Here is a 22,299-nt window from a genome sequence, read left to right on the forward strand (position 1 = left end):
CATGGGTGGGGGCCTTGTGGAGGAAGTACTCTCCCAACAGGAATATGGAAGGAGAGAGGCATTCAGATACTATGGAGATAAGGGCCATATAAATAGACAGATGGGTGGATCTTCTTGCATCAGGATGGGGAAGAGGAGCACTCTTTGAAAAACCCTTTTCACCATCAGAATGACAATATTGATACCCCTACCAACAAAAAGAGTGAAAATCTAAAAAAACCCATCCACAAACCAAAATCTTCCACCCTCCAATCAGAGTTTTTAGTTAAAAAAAAAGGGGGGAGGGAGATGCCAGAGATTCCATAAAGTGCACTAGGACCTTTGCTATCAACAATAATTTTATGTGGAAGGTGCTCAGATACAACAGCGATGGGCAGCTATATAAAACCCTAAGACAGACAGGCATAACATTTCCTCCTCCTCAGTCTGCAGCAGAACTTGGTATGGGAGCAGGGACAAAGCATGACAGTTGGAATGGTACAACTTTCCCTTCTTACGCAGCAGGATGCAAGATCACCATGTTTCATAAGGAAAAGAAAACATGGCTCAAGGTTTCCTTCTCCAGCAGCATGACATGGGCTCTTGTGGTGGAAATATGGCAATTCCTCTTTATGTGAGTAGGAACCACAAGTGAAGCTGCCTCCAGTGCAGATTTCATGAACCTAATGTGCTATAGCTTACTCATCCTATGAGTAAGGAACACCTGAGAGTCATTTCTTCTCCTATCATACCACTTACATCTCTGCATCTAGGCATATAAGTAACTGGGTGTAGGGGTGTTATTGAGTGCAATAAGTCTTTACTTTGCAGCAGAACCTAACATATAACAATTCACCTGCAACATTCTGAGCCCTGAGAAAACCACTGAATGTGGGGCAGTCTCAGCATTTTCTGCCACATAATGGTGTTGTAGGTACAGCAGCTAGGAAGCATGTTACTGAAGCAGCAAGTGGAAAGCTTTCATTAAGGGAAAGAGGTTATACACACTGCTACCCATCCATACTTAAAACCGTGGCTGGGAACGGATTGTAAACTGTCACATGGGTGTTTAATTAGATTTTGATCTACCTGGTCAAAGCCTTTACATCCCATATGAAGATCAGGCCTAGCCTCCCTCTGGTGCTCACTTTGGAAGCTGACAGCAGGGCACATTGGCCATGCTGAGGTTTTATTCTTGCTAAGAATAAGAGTCATGTTCTGCTGCCTCCTGGCCCAGGAGATAGGGAACAAGATGTGGAGTTCAAGAGACCTGGGTTCTATTTCTGGCTCCACCATGGTCTCACACTGTGACCTCAGCTAAGTCATTAAACCTCCATGTAAAGTGGGGACAGGAATACTGACCCACCTTTGCTGACAGCTTGGAGATTAATGATTGTGTAGTGCTAAATATCAACTTTGTTTTCTATTAACCTAGCACAGGAAGTCAGAAGGAGACCAGGCCCCTGAGGCTGGAGCCCTTAAAAGTAACCAAAATCCCTACTTTGGAAGGGCAGGGGTTGGCGGCAGCAAGCGAGAGACAACAAGAGCAGCACTAATTGCTGAGTAGTGCTAAGAGCTCAATAAAGAGAAAGAGGCAGAAGATGAATTGCTGACCAATTCACCAGAGGGTCAGTGAGCAAGGGGAGGTAACTTTTGATCCCCAAAAGGTCACAAATCCTTTGCCTAGCATGGATATGGCAATGTTGCCTCACTGCTTCATTCTCCAGTGGGTTGCATGTACCTCTCTGACACAGTATTCCTAATTCTACCTCCCACAGACACATTCAGAGACTAGAAAGTGCACGAGGCCACTGGTGGAAGGAGTTGAGGACGACAGCGTGGTGCTGCTATTCCAGACAATGGAGCTGGTACCACCACTCTATTAATCTTCTCTCTGCACTGGTAGCAAAGTTGCCCTCCATGCCCCACTAGTGCCTACAAACTCATGTTTGCAACTATCCAGCCAGGACACCGATCTTTAGATACCCACAATCTGGGCTTCCCAAGCTGGATCAATAGAGCAGAAAAAGGGTGAATTTTACTCTCAACAGTGACAGTACCTTAGCTGCTATCCCCCTCTGCACTTTCTACAATACATAATTACAGTGATGCTAGCCTGACCTTCAAGGATAAAAACGAAAGACAGCTGCAGAACGGAGATACTATTTGATAGATAACAGAGACTAATGCAATTCATATTCAAAAGGCTATCATAAAGGAATTTTAAGGCTAAAGAGTGAAGCACTCATAGGTCAGAAAATGACAGTTAAGGCTATGCATTCAGCTCTGCCCCTAATGTGGCTGTGCACAGATTACAATGCAGAATTTAACTGCATGATTACATATCAATTTTTCCAGAGATCCACTGCCCCTTTCAACATACAGAATGGATCGTGCAGAGTGAACGAAGCAGCTCTTTCATGCTTATTTTTTATTATAATTGTTCAGTGTGTGGTTCCTTTCCCCATACACTGCACACCAGCCAACTCCTCCACAAAGACAGGAAAGGAGCCTCTGCCTTATTCACTGGATAAACTTACCTCCTTCAGTTCACACTGTCCAGCTTCTGGAGTGAGCAAGGCAGAGGTCTTGTGGAAAGTGATAGTATGAGGATCATGTAATTAGAGTTTGTATGGAAATTAATATGCAATAAAGAGGACAATGGGAGGTTGGAAGTAGAATATGGGCTGCCTTACCCTTGGTATTCCCAGACTTGAGTCCTGCAGTTTTTTAACACAGCATTTGATATGGAGATTTTTAGGTTAAAAAACAAACAAAAAAACTGATGAAATTTGATCATACAAAGCTACTTACTATATACAGCATAATTGCCCTGTCCTGTCCAATATAGAATAGACTTGGACATGGCACCTTCACAGTCAAGTCTCTTTCCAAATGCACCGCCACATGTCATTCTATATAATAAAAAGTTCCTCTTCACTTTCTTATGCAGTTCCAGATCACAAAACGGTAAGAGATTGTATCCTGAATGAGAATTTCCACTTAGACAGATACACATGCAAGTGCAGTAACAGTGGAACATTGGTAGATAATTATTAAGAAAAAAAATACAATGCACATGCACAAAGTAAGTTTGTAAATCTTAATGCCTCAGCCAAATCAAAGAGGACTTTCACCAGACCACCTTATCTATTACACAGGGCTAGCATCCCTGACAAATTACAAGATTCTTCCACAGCCTACCAAAACATCAGAATTGATCAGTATGCTTGTTGGTGATTGTTTTTTTTTTTTAAATGGCAAAAATTTTATCCCTTCACTCTTTGTATTTGAAAGAGATGAGCTTTTCATAAAATTTATGCCTAGGCCAAGAACAAACGTGCAAAATTTCAGCCCAAAAGGTGGCAGTCTTGACAAAGTTATAAGCAATTGAAGAAAGCTACAGGGGTGTTCCTATACACTGCCTACAACGTAACAACTAGGTGTTTAGGCTAAGAGCTTTGCCATAGTTTTAGAAGTGAGAAAGTAGGCCACAGAAATAGGGGGAAATCCATACTCCTAAAATACAGAGAGAACGGTTAGGGTTACAGAGAGAATGGTCTTTAATAGGCAGGAAAGGTCCTTTGGCAGCTAATCTCAGTGAAAAATCAAGGCCACCAAATATTCATCTCCAAGACATTAGTCAAGTGATAATAGTGATAATGAGGGGCCCTATTCATCTTCTGGATCCCCCCACCAAGAGACGTTAGGAAAGATCTACTGATGGGTACAGGTTAGGATGTGTTCTCACCCAGAGGAAGGGGGAATCCCTTCAGCTATTCTCAACATATTGGTGTCCAGTATAGCTTGCATTGACTCACCTCAAAAGGTTTTTTGTTTTTTTTTAAATGAGAGTGTTACTGACGTCCAACCCCCTCATTACATACCCCATATCCAAATGTATTTCTGGCTTGAATCTTACATGTTGCTCAGGTTCCAGGAGACTGATGGATTTGGCACATTGTTAAATACATGAAGAGTTGTTCAAGGGCTGGAGTGAGATGCAGCAGAAGGATTGATCAATCCCAATACTGAATTTTTCCCCCCAACTGAAGAATGGAGTCCTGGTATCAGGATAATGAAGTTTTCATACTTTAGTTATTTGTAAACTCTCACGCCCTGTGGATTGGCTCTCCTGGAGCCTTCCGAGTTGGGATAGAAGGGCCTCTAGCTTTGTTCCACCTCACACTTATTCAAGTAAGTCTGCAGACTGCATTGAGCCAGGTTTTCCAGTGTCATCTGTTAGAATGAAAGAATTTGTCAGATTAGTTCTCAGGTAACTAGCATCGGGGTGCTGTGGAGTTCAGCCATTGGCTGTGAATGTAACATCCTCACAGTCCACCCAAAGCACTGCCAGGAGAGGCTCATTGGCCCCTGCATTGCCTAACACACACACACGCTTTGACATCATCCATACAGGAATTGGATTGGACTATGGAATCCAAAATAAAATTCAAGCAATTCTGGAGACAGGACCACAAACTCCAGGAGTGCCAAGTAGTCAGTTCTCCAGCAGACACTTGTATATACTCCAGCATGCACACACACTCACTCATGTCCTCCTAGCCACTGTGGAGTCTCAGCTCCCTCCCTGCTCTTCCTTTTCCCTGAAAAGCAAAGAAAGCTGTTCATCCTCACTTCCCGAGAGTCCATCTGCAGCATATGCTGGAACCCGGACACAATCCCACTCGTCCTACAAGTCAATCATGAATGAAACTGGAAAGCATGAGCCACATATTGCTTCAGTCCCCTTCCCTACGAGAATGGGCTTGAATTACAAAGGAACTGGTACCAGCCACTTTGCTACAGGCACTTCCTACCAATAATTCCCCTCAGTAGCTTCAGGAGAATGCCCAGGCTGATGTGAGACATTTTCGGGAGCTCTCCACCCCAAATGGAACTTCAGTGGCCCCATCCTGAATATTTGTTCCAGCCTCTGCACAAGGGATGGCTCTAACCCTAATTAACCAGCAGACCAAATTTGGTAGTGAATCCTGGTCACGTGCCACCTGAGGCACATTGCGCTATGTTAAGAATAATAATAATCAGTTCTTCCAGCAGAGTTTCCCTATTAGGGTTATGCAGAGAGGGGATCCCAAAGCAACAGGCTATGTACAGGTAGATCAACATTCTCTCCAACAGAGAGATGAAGACTAAATAATTCCTGAGGATGTGCATCCTCCACTCCACATGCTGAATCCCTGCCACCCCGCCTTGGAATGAGCTCTACAAAGAAGTAGCTGTTATGTACATGTATCTCTGCTCCCTTCCTTTGGTAAGTGTCCCTTCAAAGTGACAGGCAAATCCTGGGACAGATGGGTGAGGGTGTCCTTAGGCTGACTCCCCAGCAGCAATGGAGCCTGCAGCTTTCTTCTTGGGGCGAGCTTTCACACTCTTTAGTGGAGGCTGCAAAAGAAAACAGAGAAACTATCAGTTCATGTAGGGCACAAGTACAGAGCAGAAAGGAGGGGGAGCATAGATCAACAACACAGCAAGGAGGGTTGTCAGAACACAAGGAGTCTATTCAGTCCAATATGCTGACCCCTTAAAACATGGCTGAAGGGACAAACATCTGACTTCTGCTTGATATTTTTTAACTTTTTTTTGTCAGTGCCACTGTATAGTCATTAAGTTTTCTGTTGTTTCAGTGGGTCTTTCACACAGCAACAGGGAATGAAAAATATTTTAAACCACAGGAAAATTTAATAGGAAAAAACAAGAATCAGAAGGGGACCTTGAGACTAGGAGTGGTTTGGGGGCAGGAGGGGCGGAGAGAGAGACTAGGTTTCAAATTGATCATTAGTCTCTATTCCAACTTTTCTGGTTCTAAATAGTACCCACAATCCTGCTCTTCCAGAAAGAGAGGCATTAATGTCTTGAACTAGTTTGTACACTCTGCTACAATTGCCTATCTTATTCCAGATCCTTAGAGAGGGGAGTGGTTTCAGTGAGTTGTGAAGACTGACACCATTGACAGAGCTGAGAAGTTGCCCAAAGCATGTTTCTGAAAAAGTGTCCAAGAATTCCCACAACAAAACAACAGAAATTGGACTTGAAAGTTCTGAAGAAAGACCAAGCAGAAGAAACAAGTCTTCCTGAAAAGACCTTGCTTTCTATATGCATCATGAAGCAGCAGAAAAGGGCACAATCCCTATTTCCTTGCCCCTGACCCCCTGCACTTTATAGATCACCCATTAATAGGAGAATTGCAATAGAATCTGGCCCTCCTGCTTCACAGCAGTTTATGCTCACTGTTCTAGGCCACAGGGCCTTTTAGGGAAGAGAGTAGAAGGATCAAGCCAGAGAAGCTTCTAGGATCAGAAATCCAGGCAGGTTTCAAGCATCTCATCAGATCAGGCATTTTGCTCAGCAAGTAACTAGACCACCAAGTGGGCAGCATACCCAGTCTTAACATTGCATTAACATTTAAACTACAATGTTACTACAAGTGGTGCAATTAAAATCATCAATCCATCACTAAATGTTTCAAAGTTTAGGAGCTTGAGTTAGACGGAGCAAAAAATGGCCCCCACCTTTACAAAAGGAAGAAAAAGTATTTATCATTTGTAATCCAAATTATCATGGTGGTGGAGACCTGCAGCAAGAACCCAAGCTTGGAAAGTTTCAGCTCAAAAAACAAAAGTTTCAGAGTTATGAGCATCTGAAAAGAGGGGGTTAGAATGGAAACTATATTGAGCATAAATGCACCCAATTCTAGTGTGTGGCTAGGCTTAGAGATGTGATTGAAGGATGGAAGGCATAAGAACCATCCACTCCTATCTGAAAAAAGGCCAAAAGGGGAGTAGCAGGATCAATTTATCTATCTAGGGCATTTCTAAGACTTAAGACACAGGCTGGATCTATCAGTAAAAGTTTCCTGACAGCAACTGTCCCAGAAGTCACCTACTACAGGACAGACCCAACAAAGAAAGTAACAGAACGCCACTAGCCGTCACCTTCAGCCCCCAACTAAAACCTCTCCAGCGCATCATCAAGGATCTACAACCTATCCTGAAAGACGATCTCTCACTCTCACAGATCTTGGGAGACAGGCCAGTCCTTGCTTACAGACAGCCCCCCAACCTGAAGCAAATACTCACCAGCAATCACACACCACACAACAAAAACACTAACCCAGGAACCTATCCTTGCAACAAAGCCCGTTGCCAACTCTGTCCACATATCTATTCAGGGGGCACCATCATAGGACCTAATCACATCAGCCACATCATCAGAGGCTCGTTCACCTGCACATCTACCAATGGGATATATGCCATCATGTGCCAGCAATGCCGCTCTGCCATGTACATTGGCCACACCGGACAGTCTCTACGTAAAAGAATGGACACAAATCAGACGTGAAGAATTATAACATTAAAAAACCAGTCGGAGAACACTTCAATCTCCCTGGTCACTTGATTACAGACCTAAAAGTCATAATATTAAAACAAAAAACCTTCAAAAACAGACTCCAATGAGAGACTGCTGAATTGGAATTAATTTGCAAACTGGACACCATTAACTTAGGCTTGAACAAAGACTGGGAGTGGATGGGTCATTACACAAAGTAAAAGTGGCGAAGAGTCCTGTGGCACCTTATAGACTAACAGACATATTGGAGCATAAGCTTTCTTGGGTGAATACCCACTTCTTCAGATGCATGTAGTGGAAATTTCCAGAGCATAAAGTAAAACTATTTCCCCATGCTTATTTTCCCTTGCTACTGTTACTCTCAATTCTTGTCAACTGTTGGAAATGGGCCATCCTGATAATCACTACAAAAGGTTTTTTTCTCCTTCTGATAATAGCTCACCTTAATTGATCACTCTCATTATAGTGTGTATGGCAACACCCATTTTTCCAGGTTGTGTGTGTGTGTGTGTGTAAAATATGTATCTTCCTACTTTATTTTTCACTGCATGCATCTGGTGAAGTGGGTTTTAGCCCACAAAAGCTTATGCTCAAATAAATTTGTTAGTCTCTAAGCTGCCACAGGTACTCTTCGTTCTTTTTGTCCCAGGGAAGTGGGAGTCTCATTGTTTCGCATCCCTGATCATCTTGGCTAAGAGCCTCTGCTGGACCTATCCTCCATGAATTTATCTACTTCTTTTTGAACCCATTTATAGTTTTGGCCTTCACAGCATCCCGTGACAATAAGTTCATACAATGCACAGTCAACCTGTGGAAGTAGTACTTATGTTTGTTTTAAACCTGCTGCCTATTAATACAAGAACCAAGAGTCACCCAATGAAATTATGTGAAGGAATAAACAACACTTTCCTATTCACTTTCTCCACACCATTCATGATTTTATAGACTGCTATCATATCCCCCTTAGTCGTCTCTTTTCTAAGCTGACCAGTTCCATTCTTCTTAATCTCTCCCATATGGAAGCTGTTCCATACTCCTAATTATTTTTGCCTCTCTTCTCTGTACTTTTTTCCAATTCTACTATATCTTTTTTGAGATGGGGGCGACCACAGTTGCATGCAGCATTCAAGGTGTGGACATACCATGAATTTATATAGTGGCTTTATGATATTTTCCGTTTTATTCTCTGACCCTCGTTGTTGACTTTTTTTTGACTGCTGCCGCACATTGAGCAGATGTTTGCAGAGAACTATCTATGACGACTCCAAGATCTCTTTCTTGAGTGGAACAGCTAATTTAGACCCCATCGTTTTTTATTTATAGCTGGGATTATGTTTTGCAATAGGCATTACTTTTCACTTACCAACACTGAATTTCATCTGGGATTTTGTTGCCCAGTCACTCAGTTTAGCGAGGTCCCTTTGTAACTCTTCACAGTCAGCTTTGGATTTCGCTATCTTGAGTAATTTTGTATCATCTGCAAACTTTGCCACCTAACTCTGTTTACCCCCTCATTTATTAATATGTTGTACAGATCCTTAGGGGACCCTGCTATCTACCTCCCTTCACTATGAGAGCTGACCTTTTATTCCTACTTTGTTTCCTATCTTTTAACCCTATCTTTTCCCTTTACAAAAGACAAGTTGACTCTTCCTCAACATATCATGATCTATGCATCTGATAATTCTGTCCTTTACTATAATTTCACCTATGCAAACCAGCTCCAATCAGCCCAAGATGTCATTTATATACCAGCTCACCTCAGCTTTTGTCACTTTCTTAGGAGCTTTGAGGCTCTGGGTGCGTTTCGGTGTTTTGTCTCCTGCATCCTCATCTGAAGGTTCTGTTCTAGAATCAGACTGGGCCCCATTTGACCTTTGAGACACACTGGCCTCTTCTCCTGAAGAGTAACAGGAAGCAGCTAAGGATGAGAAGAAAACAAAAACACCTTTTATATGTTTCAGTACCGAGTCCATCCAAAAGGGGCTCCCAATCAGGGCTGTTAGGAGGAGACAGAGGTGTCAGCAGCTCTTACTCAGGGCCTGGGGGGATACACCCAAGAGTGTGCAAACATGCTCATAATCTGGGAAGGATGGGGAAAATGTAGAATACTCATGCCCTCTAACCAGGGTGGATTGATTTGCATCAAACAATTTAAATCACTGACTTTCATCATGATTTAAATCAGCAAGCAGGAAATCTTGATTTAAATAAACAATTTTACTCATTTTGCATTTTTACCTTTTAGTTATTTTCCTAAAGAGGGGTTGATTCTCATTGACTGAGAACCATTAAAACACAACTGCAGACTAAAATTGGTACTTCTGCTAACAGGAGGATATTCTATAGCTATACAAATTTACTTTAAGCTGCTACAGTTTAAAACATTTTTCAGACTCTTAATTTTTACATTCTTCTATGTTAGAAAATAGTGAATGATGCACTTATTTACTAGAGGATTGATTTTTACTTGCTGTTTTTGTGCATTTTTAATAGAACTTGACACAAATCACGTTTAAGAAAGCTACCTTAAATGTGCTGGATACACAAGAAAAAAGTTTATCGCATGTTTTGCATTTGAAACTGATTAAGCAAAGAAGGAAGGTATTATCTGTAATTTGTGAACTGATCTATCATTTCTGTTCACCATGTCCTTCAAGATTTTAGAATTAGTAGAGCTCATACTCTAACCCCCAGTTTCTACTCTTAGATTGGAAAAGGAAAACAAGCTTTCCTGCTTTTGCACTTTCCCATTTTTTTTTAACCTTGAAGGAACTAGACATTGAACTGTACTCATTGAATAAACCGAAATGAAGAGAATTCTCTTCGTACCTCCAGAAGAGGCTACTACTGAAAAAGCCAGTTTAGTACTTTAAAAAACACTGTGGTTCCACGTGAATAGCCGGCAACTTCCACCAGTTCAGTGATGTGGCATTCTTTAAAACTTTGGTAGTGGACACGTATTGTATGAACATTTTTTCAGGAATTTAAATGACTAATGTCTATATTTACTATAATCTATTAATGTAGGCTGTCATATTTTCAAATTTAATTTTAAATAGATTTATTTTAAAAATAAAAAAATCCAGGGATGACAGCAGATTCATCTGTAAGGGAACTCACTCCAAAAATCTCTTTCCCCCAAATAACAGGCAACTCATACTCCTGTGTTACATGCAGCATTCAAAACATAAAATCTAAAGCTTTGGCAGCACTTACCATTATCTTGAAGCCTCGATACACTACCCTTACCCCTGTTGTTCAGGGCCTCATAGAATGGCCTAACAGGAGTACTATGTACCTGAATCCTCAATGGTTTCAAGACGACTAGTGGAGGTGCGCAGCTGTGGTTTGGGGCTCTGTAGATGCACAGTATCTTCATCCCGGATCAGAGTCAAGTCCTGCATGCTGAAACTCCTCAGCTTCTCAGACAGAACTCCCTGACCCTAACAGGACACAACAGTTAGTGCCATGGATACCCCATACATGGCTTCTGTCATCTCAGATTCTTCACAGAGACAAAATGGAAGGACCGGGAAAATGTCCCCTTCCCCACAAAGAGACTCAAGAGGAAGAGACATGCATGCTCCAGAAGCCAACAGGAAAGAAGATTGCTCCGGGGCAATCTCCCCCTCATTCCCTCCCCAAGCTGAAGTGCTGTGTGAAGAATAATGCAAACTGGAGGAAGGCAGGAGGAGAGTGAGGTCAGCAGCACCCACCAGCTTCCCTCCAAGCCAACAGGGAATCAGCTGGAGGGACACAGCAACAGGAACGTAAACAGTTTTAAAACAGAATTTGATAAGTTTATGAATGGAATTATATGACATGGTTGCCTTTGATAGCAGGACAATGCACTTGATGACCAAGGAGGTCTCTTTCAATCCTATGTTCCTATGGAAGTTATCCTGCTGGGGGCAAACTGGCATCTCAGAGGCTAAAGAAGTGGATGTAGCACACAGTTGTGTTACCTTTGCAGCTGCAGTAACTGCTGCATTGGCAGCCAAGTTTAAACCTTTCTTGCCAACTCGCATCATGGTTTCATAGCTCTTGTCACGGGCCTGAGTAATATACTCATCAATCTCCTAGGAAAGAAGTGGGGAAACCCAACATTTAGATTCCTGGTTGCAAGCATGGACAGAGTTCCTCCCCATTAAAAACCAAAAGCTCATCAGGCACCTTTCTCCAAGACCAATAGCACCAGCTACTGGGCATTACTTCTGTCACTCACAGCAGGCTTGCACCCAGTGGAGGGTTGCATTTGTAACTTGTCAAAAAGCAGTGAACTATATCTAATTTACATAAAATGGAGCAGAGCAGTGCCCACCAATAATATGAAGTTGCAGCCTGCACAGGCTACAGGTTCTAGAATGCATGGCTTCCATCTTGATTCAAACAGTCTAGCTGCTGGAGCAGTCCATGTGGGAACCCATCACATCTGCAAGCCACACATCTATACTAAAAATTACAGCTACTACAGGTCACATTGCAATACTCCACAGGGTGCACTTTGGCCATCTTGCTTTAGAGAAGTAGGCAGCACAAATAGACTTGATGCCTCAGGATCTTTATCATGGTCTAAACGGGTCAAAAGTCACCCAACTTCCAGGGCAGGTCAATAGCCATGGCAATAGAAAAGTACCTTCTCTTTATTGGAGAGCGTTGGGTGCACAAACTTCCTGTAAAGGACGCTGGAGCCCTTGGTGTAAGGAGAGAGCAGCCAAATCACAAATGCGATTTTCAACTCAAAATAAAACGGAAACCTGAGAGAGATGGAGAAGCTGGAATTAAGAGCAGGTCAGAGACAGATACAGATAGTCCAAAGTGGAAAACAGATAGGATTAGTAAAGAGAAGATTCGGAAATGGAACAGAATCAACATGACAAGGCCAGCAATGGAACAGAGCCCTTCCTGAATCTCTGGGACACACCTCCTGGAGGCCTCTCTGGGTATGTCTCCATAGACTTGGGTTTGTAGCTGTGTAGACAGCATTTGTAGTTGTGGCTCAGGCTGGAGCTCAGGCTCTGAAGCCCACCAGGCATTTATGGCTAAGTCGAAGCTTCCAACCACAAAGGCTACAAAAAAAGTCCTTTAGGGGAGAGGACCCTTCCTCCTGTACCTCACAGCAGCTGATCCTAGAAGAGTGTCTGAGAGCTTTCCCTCCTTTCCCCATATGGAATGAACAGCCAGGATACTCACCAGGAAAGAACAATATCTGTGAGTGTTTCTGCTGTGGTGAAGAAGGCAAACACAATCCAATACATCATCCATTTCACCTGTAAAAGGACAGCTATTCCATTAGAAACCAAAAAACACGAACACTAGGATGCAACCCAAAAACTGGGATTCTTTCCTTGTCAAATGACTGGTCACCTTAAGATGTTAATTTTATCCTAAGGATGAGGGTACGTATCAGTAATTTAGGACAGAACACATTAAATGGATGTCATAATTATGCATAAAACATGAAATAATGAACACAGGAAATTGTCAGCTAAGGTTAACCTTAAAAAAAAATATCCAAACAAATTAAGATATGCAAATACATAGCTAGGAACACCCAAACAACCTTAACTCTATTTTGTAGTAACACCATGAAATAACCAAAGGATTACAGCATTTTAAATTTTGTAGTCCCAAACTAGAACAAGACTCGTTGACTGAACATTAGATTTTTCTTTTTGCCACAAATCACAACATGTTTGGATTTCCTTCTAATTTTAACTTTAAGCCTGAATTTCCTGGATTTGTCATGCTTGGAGATATGTACAGTACTACAGGCATGTTGCTACTCTTACTCTAAATTACCGATATGTACTCTAAACCTTAATTCCATCTTTGATGTAGTTTGTTTGGGAATTTTCATTTTAATTAAAAGTTTTATAAATGAACATTGAACAAGAAACCCATAGAAACTATTACCATGTGATATTTCTGGTGATTTTTTTTTTTATTATTTTAAGTTTTAGGGACATATTTCTTTGTGGATCCTGACTGCTTTTTGACACTCTGGAGCTAACAAATTTTCCCCTCCCTGTTGAATTTGGTGCACTGGGTAATTTTTGAAAAGACATATTTAGGATTAATCATCACTTTTTGGTGTTATTCATAACTGAAAGAATATCTGTTAGAGACTGAAGAATAAAGTTTTCTCCTTCAGAGAAATTCCCGAAGTGTTGCCCTTTTTCAAAATCATCACTAACTCCCATTGTTTCCAATAGGAGAGAAGTCAAGATGCCCTCAGGGAAGATGGTAGCCCTCCTGTGTTGTCAGGAGGTAGAGAGAAGCACTGCAAGAAGCACATAAATGGAGGCAGTGGCCATCTTTGCTAAAGGCAATTTATAGTCTCAATGCCACTGAGAATAATGGCAGATGGTAGCCATTGTGAAATAGGGGAATTCTGTGTGGAATTATCTAGAAGAAGGTTATGCGCTGAAGTAAGTTTGAAGAGTGTCAATAAGATCATGTTGGAGAAAGAAAAATAAGATCTGATATAGGATGCTAAAGTTTCTTAAAGAACCACCTTAATTTAATTTTATTTCAAACTAATTAAATGGATTTACTTATAAAGTCTTTAAGAAAATTCATCCTATGCTCAACAGAGAAGTGCTGTAATTTTGGAGAAAAATACAGCATATCCTTATACATAAGAGTGAATTCCTGCAAACCTAAACTCAGTCTTAACTATGGAGCCACAGCTGACAGACACCTCCACAATGTACTGAATACCACTTGTCTCAATATAGAACTTTAGGGTGTCCCACTGAACTTTTTGTCATATTGCAAAGTGGCCATTTATTGACGTCCCAAGCCTCTATTTGCCAGAAGTTGGGAATGGGTGACAGGGGATGGATCACTTGATGATTACCTCTTCCGTTCCATCCCCCTGAAGCACTTGGCATTGATAGGGTTGCCAGGTGTCCAGTTTTTGACCAGAACACCCAATCAAAAAAGGACCCTGGCAGCTCCGGTTAGCACCACTGACCAGGCCGTTAAAACTCCAGTTGGCGTTGCTGTGGGACACACAGGCTCCCTGTCCGGCTCCACGTGGCTCCCAGGAAGCGGCCAGCATGTCCAGCTCCTAGGCAGAGGGGCAGCCAGGGAGGCTCAATGCGCTGCCCTCGCCTGCAGGTGCTGCCCCAAGCACCGGCTTTGCAGTTCTCATTGGCCGGGAACCGCAGCCAATGGGAGCTGTGAGGGCAGCACCTGCAACGGAGGCAGCGTGTGGAGCCCCTGGCCACGCCTCCACCTACGAGCCGGAGGGACATGTCGCCTCTTCCAGGAAGCTGCCTGAGGTCAGCACCGCCCAGAGCCCACACCTCCTCCCGCACCCCAACACCCTGGCCCCAGCCCCCGCCCGCACCCGAACCCGAGCCCTCCTCCTGCACTCCAAACCCCTCGGCCCCATCCCAGAGCCCCCTTCTGCACCCCAAGCCCCTCATCCCTAGCCCCACCCCAGATCCCAGAAGTTGGCGGATGAGATTGTAGATCCATTGGCCATTATCTTTGAAAACTCATGGCGATGAGGGGAAGTCCCGGAAGACTGGAAAAAGGCTAATGTAGTCCCCATCTTTAAAAAAGGGAAGGAGGAGGATCCTGGGAACTACAGGCCAGGCAGCCTCACCTCAGTCCCTGGAAAAATCATGGAGCAGGTCCTCAAGGAATCAATTCTGAAGCACTTAGAGGAGAGGAAAGTGATCAGGAACAGTCAGCATGGATTCACCAAGGGCAAGTCATGCCTGACTAACCTAATTGCCTTCTATGATGAGATAACTGACTCTGTCGATGAGGGGAAAGCAGTGGATGTGTTATTTCTTGACTTTAGCAAAGCTTTTGACACGGTCTCCCACAGTATTCTTGCCAGCACGTTAAAGAAGTATGGGCTGAATAAATGAACTATAAGGTGGATAGAAAGTGGGCTAGATCGCCATGCTCAAAGGGTAGTGATCAATGGTTCCATGTACAGTTGGAAGCCGGCATCAAGGGGAGTGCCCCAATGGTTGGCCCTGAGGCTGCTTTTCTTCAATATCTTCATTAATGATCTGGAGGAAGGCATGGACTGCACCCGCAGCAAATTTGAAGATGACAAACTGGGAGGAGGGGTAGATACGCTGGAAGGTAGGGATAGGCTACAGAGGGACCAAGACAAATTAGAGGATTGGGCCAAAAGAAATCAGATAAGGTTCAACAAGGACAAGTGCAGAGTTCTGCACTTAAGACGGAAGAATCCCATGCACCGCTACAGACTAGGGACCGAATGGCTAGACAGCAGTTCTACAGAAGAGGACCTAGGGGTTACAGTGGACGAGAAGCTGGATATGAGTTAACAGTGTGCCCTTGTTGCCAAGAAGGCTAATGGCATTTTGGGCTGTATAAGTAGGGGCACTGCCAGCAGATCGAGGGACGTGATCGTTCTCCTCTATTCGACATTGATGAGGACTGTGTCCAGTTTTGGGCTCCACACTACAAGAAGGATGTGGAAAAATTGGAAAGAGTCCAGCGGAGGGCAATAAAAATGATTAGGGGACTGGAACACATGACTTATGAGAAGAGGCTGAGGGAACTGTGATTGTTTAGTCTGTGGAAGAGAAGAATGAGGGGGGATTTGATAGCTGCTTTCAACTACTTGAAAGGGGGTTCCAAAGAGGATGGATCTTGACTGTTCTCAGTGGTACCAGATGACAGAACCAGGAGCAATGGTCTCAAGTTGCAGTGGGGGATGTTTAGGTTGGATGTTAGGAAAAACTTTTTCACAAGGAGGGTGGTGAAGCACTGGAATGGGTTACCTAGGGAGGTGGTGGAATCTCCTTTCTTGGAGGTTTTCAAGATCAGGCTTGACAAAGACTTGGCTGGGATGATTTAGTTGGGGATTGGTCCTGCTTTGAGCAGGGGGTTGGACTAGATGACCTCCTGAGGTCCCTTCCAATCCTGATATTCTATGACCCCACACCCTCAGCCAGAGTCCTCACCCCCTCAGGAACCCTAACCCCTTGCCCCAGCTTGTTGAAAATGAGCAAGTCAGCAAGGGTGGAGGAGAATGAGCAATGGAGGGAGGGGGGATGGAGTGGGTGGACCTCAGAGAAGTGGTGGGGCAGGGGCAGGGGCATTCGGTTTTCTGCATTAGAAAGTTAGCAACCCTAGGCATTGGCCATTATCGGAAGATAGGATACTGGGCTAGATGGACTTTTGGTCTGACCCAGTATGGCCATTCTTACGTATTCCTACTCTTATTTTCTGATAGATCTTCATAATTAGTTCCTCAATAGCCCCTTGCAAGAGGCTTTATCAAAGCCATTCTGAAAGCTCAAATTAAGTTATACAGTGGACCCTTGCTAGAGTGCGCATTGCTAGAGCGCGGATTCGCATATAGCGTGGTCGCGGCGATGGATTCCAAATTTAAACATTTAAATTAGGATCCATGGTAACACGGTCCCCACATTAACGCGGTACCACGCATGGATCCCGAACCCCACATTCTAGCGAGGGTCTGGTGTAGTGACAGATTCTCCTTTACCCACTATTCTGTTGACTAAAATTTCTACATCAAAGACACAGTTTTCCTTTAAAGAAACTGGGCTGCTTCATCCCAATCATTACCCCACCAAAAGACAGAAACTGTTGGGCCGCACCAGAATAGATGACTGCACACAACTAGAGGCTGCACTGATGTTAACAGAGTCAACCATCTGTTAACTGCTTGGACTGTTCAGTGCTGCAGAGGCAGAAGGCAATTGCTTGGTGGGAGAAAAAGCCAGGAGGGAAGCTAGGGATCATTGTCTGCAAAAACCGGGGAAAAGGGACAAGCTGAGTTTGCTACAAATTAAAAGAAAAAGCATTGGGCAAGTGGGTGACAGTGGGACAAGTAAGGTAAATCGGCCATGTACGACAGGAATACAAAAAAAAAAAAAAAAGTGAGATGAGCACAGGTAAAAATTCTTCTCTTTTCTCTTTCTTTTGCCAATGTCGTCTATTTTTTAGACTGAGCTTTTCAAACCAAGAACTAGTTTTGCATTTTGTTTTAAATAATTGGCAGACTGCTAATTGAAAAGAATAAATATAATTGTGTTTAGAGCACCACTCTTTTAGGAATTTTAAAAATTATAAGCCAAAACCCTATACTATAAACATTAAAGTTGCACAGTCAAACATTTGAAAGTTAGAAAATGCCAGCTATTCAGATTCATAGGGCAACAACAGCACTTCCTAACTTTCAAGTGCTTGACTTTCCAATAACACATTCTTTTAACATACTTTTATAGAATAACAGGTCTCACGCTGGCAATATTAGGATATCCTTGGAATTTCTAAATATTAGAAATGACAATTTCTTAACTTGAAATGTTGCATCCAACATGGGGGAATTCTATATGAAACCTCATCTTGATAGACAAAGAAGAACTGATAAGAAAACTAAAAATTAGTGGTAGCTTAGGTACAAGTGCTCAGGACTTGACCACATTTGTTATGTGCCAACAGACTAAAGTCCAAACCAGTAATACTTAATGCTGTAAAAAGGCACAGTTTCACAAAGCTGAAAATAATTATGAGCCAAATCAGTTGGGTAATAAAGATGGTCACATAACAGTGTTTGGCCCACTGGTTCATCTTCAGTCCATGCATTATGCTTTTCCGGGTTGATGGGTAAACATCCTCCCCATAAAAAGAAAAAAAGCGGGGAAATGTAGTCAGAAGAGAACCTGAAACATAAGCCCTTGAATCAGAGGCCTTGTATAAGGCAGGACTTGCTCACAAAATCTGGCAAGAACAGGATTGATATTGCAGAAATACACATTCCTAAAAAGTGCTAAGCACAGAGTACTCATGCATCCCAATATCAAGTGGTACCAGAACATCCCAATATCATGGATGGTACAAAAACATTCCCCAAGAATAACAGGAACACACTGACCTCTCCTAAAAAATGAGGTCAGGATAACAGTATGTAATAAAAATGTTTTAATCAAACCAAAATGTACAAGGTAATGGGTAATAACTAGCCACGTCAGGGGCAAGTAACTAACTATGTCAGAGGCAGTAATAACTTGTTTGTATCAAGGTATAAAAATGTATCTCAAAGGAAGTATCTTTGTCCAGCCAAGGGGGGAATGAAAAGTCCCGCCATTCACTAAACTGCATCCACTGTCATGGGCATACATGTCTTAGTATCCTCGTAAAGTCTGCCAGGTGCTACTACCATGCTTTGTCGACAATAAACCTGGCCTAGTGCCTTCGCACCTTAATGGATCTTGTGGTCACTGGGCGGTTCGCTCAAGGTCTGCTGTGCCAGCTGTCTGCGCAAAGCTAGGACGGCACTCAGGCAAAAACACACATACGCAGCCAAACATCTAACCACAAGTACAAAGTACTATACTTAGGAAGGGAAAAAAATCAAATGCACAAATGTAAAATGTTTTTTAATTTATTTAATGTGTGCCATTTAATTCTACATTGCTCCACCACAACCCATTTCTCCCTCAAACTGACACCACTGATGTGGGCTGGATTCAATAGACAAAGCTCCATATAACTTTAGAAGGCTGAAGAAAAATGAGGAGACATTGCAGAACTAGGTCCTGTAGCACTCATTGTTGATACCATTCCTGGCTCTGCCGTTCTGCAAGTAGGAAAACCACAAGTCACACCACAGACATCAACTCCACCACACCAGTGTCCTACTCACCAATGTTGTTGCTCCTCTTAGAGCAGCAGTGAAGCAGGCAAAGAAGAGTAAAGGGGGACTGGATTCCACCCAAATACCAGCCAAATATCACCTCTCCCACTGAGGTGGTGTTCTGAAATGCTCAGAGGAGCACCATGCCTCCAATCAGGACACTCATTGCTTGCTTCTGGAAAGTCCACATCACAAACCACTGAGACACCATGGGCAGAAGCCACCAGGGTGGAGAGACTAAAGAGAAATAAACCCTAAAAGGAAACTGGAGAAAATCCAGCCTGACAGAAGCCTCTTACCATTCAAGAGAAGAAACAGGGCAGAATAAATCATCCGACCTACAAAAGGAGAACTAAAGAAGACTGAGAAGACTGAAGAGTAACAAAAGGAGGCAGAAGAAAAGGGCTAGAGAGCCACAGTCCAATGAAGAGGGGAGGGAAAAACATCTCATCTATTTGGACTTTGAAATGCTTTCAGATTATACCATATTTTCACTCTTTCACCATCTCTCCTGCCAAACTAGATTTAGGATTTGAAAACTCCAGACAAATCAGCTTCTTTCCATGACATCATATCCTTTTGTTCCAAATCTGTCAATAAGCCAGGGTTACATATTAGCCTACAATTTGGACAAATTTGAGCACCTGGATATTTTTAATAGAATTATCTGGACAACTAAATTGTCAACTCTGGAGCTGCTCACCCTTCTTAAAACGATATTGTTCCAAGATGTCTGTCTGCAGAGAATCAGTGTGACATCCACGTATGGGGGCATGTTTCCTTCAGGACCAGAAATGTAAGGGGTTTTAAATGGGAACTTAAATGGTGCCGCCAGAGAAGTATTGTTTTGATACAGCACTACTTGCCAGCTCAGTCTGGTCCCTGCTGCCAGGGCTTTGCTGTTTGACCTCATTAGAATAGACTAATATCCTCCACCCTTTCCTCCCAGTAAGCATAAGAATGGCCCTACTGGATCAGACCAAGAGTCCATCTAGCCAAGTATCCTGTCTTCTGGCAGTAGCCAGTGCCCCAGAGGGAATGAACAGAACAGGTAATCATCAAGTGATCCAGCCCCTGTAGCTCATTCCCAGCTTCTGGCAAACGGAGACTAGGGACACCATCCCTGCCCATCCTGGCTAATAACCACTAATGGACCTATCCTCCAGGAACTTATCTAGTTCTTTTTTGAACCCTGTTTGAGCTGCATGTTCAAGTGCTCAGCACCCATGACTTCAGCCTGATTTTCAGGAGAGTTCTGCTTCCTTATGGGTACCTAAACATAGACCAGATTTTCAAGCTTGCTCAGTAGCCAACTGCTCCCCTGTAACACTTGTAGCCAAAACGCCTAAAGAGCTCAATACCCAATATGCTGAGCTCTTCTGAAAACCTATCCCTTTGTTCTGATGCTTAGATGGGAGCTGAGCTCCTTTGAAAATCTGGCCCCAATTGTGTGAGCAGAATTCTGTTGGAAACGTCTGGTAAAGCATTATGGCCAGTAACAGCTAACCTTCACAGGCTTGTGAGGCTGGCATTCTCATTTTACAGATGGGCAAACGGAGATGCAGAGCAGCAAAGTCAGAGGAAGTCAGTGTCTGAACTTAGCAAGGCAGAGTCTGAATATACTCCATCCACACCTAGCCTTGTGGGGCTAGCCTCTAGCTCACCACACACACCCAAATGACAGGAGATATGCTTTGTCCCATACAGAGAAGGAAAGAGGCTGGTCTCAGGAGGGGGAGGATCTTGGGTGGTGTGGTGTGGTATGGTATTCTTGAAAACAGAATGAGAGTCAGGTGGGGGTGGGGGGGGGGAGGTTGCCAGTGGGAACGCAACATGGCGACTCACACTTACATATTCTTTTACGTTTTTCGTCTTCACGGCCTTGTAAGAGGAATATGCAGGGTATAAAGTGCCAAATATTAGCCTGGAATAAAACAGAGCCCATGAGAACTATTCAGCATTCTTATTCGCTTGATGCTCCTCCCCTCGTGGATCTCAACACCTCATCCTAATTTGGTTCCCTTCCGCTTAGCCCATCCTTTGATCTCAGGAATAAGATTCAGTTATTAGAGTGCTCACAGCCTGCCTGAAGCCGCCTCAGTCTTTCACCCAGGGCAGTTCCACTGGCACCAAACCCTCCTTTTATATCTAAAAGCCTCAGCGCCATGAATTTTCTACCACTGTCTCTCTCTCTCCAGGCCTCTGGCAGCTGGGGATAGTGGGGATTACACCACTATGAAATGCACGTTACAAAGTGATTCACCTCAAGTCTATTCACAAAGGTACATTAGTAAAGAACTGTGCAGCGTTTCATGCAATGGGCACAGTGCCCAAGTGCTAAGCTGCCACTGCTGACAACCAAGCAGCCGGCTTTAATGGGCTAGCTCTGACCTATGAAGCTCACAGCGCTCATCTATTTTCAGGAGGACTCTCGTGGGTGGGCCGAGTTCTCTCTCTCGTTCCTACGAGAAGGGGGTGCTGACAGGGACCCCGGCTAAAACTCACCCCCCCCCGTTCCCGAAAAGCCTCCAGAGCCCCCTGCCAGACGCAGCTGAGGCCGGCAAGTGGGCTCCGGGCGGCAGAGCGGCTGGGGCGGCGTCGCCGTGCGCCTGGCGAGGGCTTGGAGCTCTCGAGACAGAGGCGCTCGCACCAAGCCCACGGAGCCCCCCCACCCCACCCCACCCCACGCACCCCGGCCCCGCAGCGCCCCGCACGCCCGCCGCAGAGGCTGCGGCCGGCTCCGCAACTCTGACAGGTCCCCAGAGCCGCTGGCCCTGAGGGACCCCGGCCCTGGTGTGCGACCCGCGGCTCCGCGGGCTGAGGGGGCCGGGGGGCTGCAGGGCCACCCCCGCACTCACACCACGAGCCGCGAGATGATCCACGAAACCATGGCGGAGCCGGGCCGGCTCGCGGTCGAAGAGCAGCGGGTCCGCAGCAGCCGGCTGCGAACGGCCGCGGAGGCTCGGATGCTCCTTAAAGGGCAGGTTCCTGCAGCAAGTATGGCCCCACCCCAGGCTCTTAAAGGGTAGGCCTCGCCGCGTCGGAGGGAAACTGGGACCAGAGCAGCCCAAGAGCAACGTCTCCTCGGTGCGAACCCTGCGCGGCGCGGCGCGTCCCATCTACCCGCCAACCACGCAGCACCCCCCCCCCGTCACCCTCCTCCGCGCCCCCACACAGAGCCGCCCCGTGACCCTGCTCCGCGCCCCCCGTCACCCTCCTCCGCGCCCCCACACAGCGCCCCCCGTCACCCTCCTCCGCGCCCCCCGTCACCCTCCTCCGCG

The 22,299-nt window shown here is 44.5% G+C and overlaps 1 protein-coding gene across 2 annotated transcripts; it reads right to left on the reverse strand.

The window, feature by feature from the left end:
• Positions 1 to 320: 320 nt before the first annotated feature.
• REEP2 (receptor accessory protein 2) lies at positions 321 to 22,021 on the reverse strand. 2 transcript variants are annotated; one of them, XR_013636133.1, is made up of 9 exons: positions 21,877 to 22,021; positions 20,870 to 20,942; positions 12,547 to 12,623; positions 11,990 to 12,110; positions 11,319 to 11,432; positions 10,652 to 10,796; positions 9,111 to 9,271; positions 5,231 to 5,385; positions 321 to 4,218 (listed from the first exon to the last, which is right to left on the reverse strand). XR_013636133.1 is itself a non-coding variant. In XM_073355006.2 (8 exons), the coding sequence occupies exons 1-8, from the start codon at positions 21,906 to 21,908 to the stop codon at positions 5,311 to 5,313; spliced, it is 798 nt and encodes a 265-aa protein (XP_073211107.1). In that variant the 5' UTR covers positions 21,909 to 22,021; the 3' UTR covers positions 321 to 5,310. The 2 variants fall into 2 exon arrangements, 1 of the variants encoding a protein (XP_073211107.1); XM_073355006.2 differs by having other exon boundaries at positions 321 to 5,385.
• Positions 22,022 to 22,299: the final 278 nt, after the last annotated feature.

Source organism: Lepidochelys kempii, chromosome 8 (genome assembly GCF_965140285.1).
Source record: "Lepidochelys kempii isolate rLepKem1 chromosome 8, rLepKem1.hap1, whole genome shotgun sequence".
NCBI classification, from domain to species: domain Eukaryota; kingdom Metazoa; phylum Chordata; order Testudines; family Cheloniidae; genus Lepidochelys; species Lepidochelys kempii.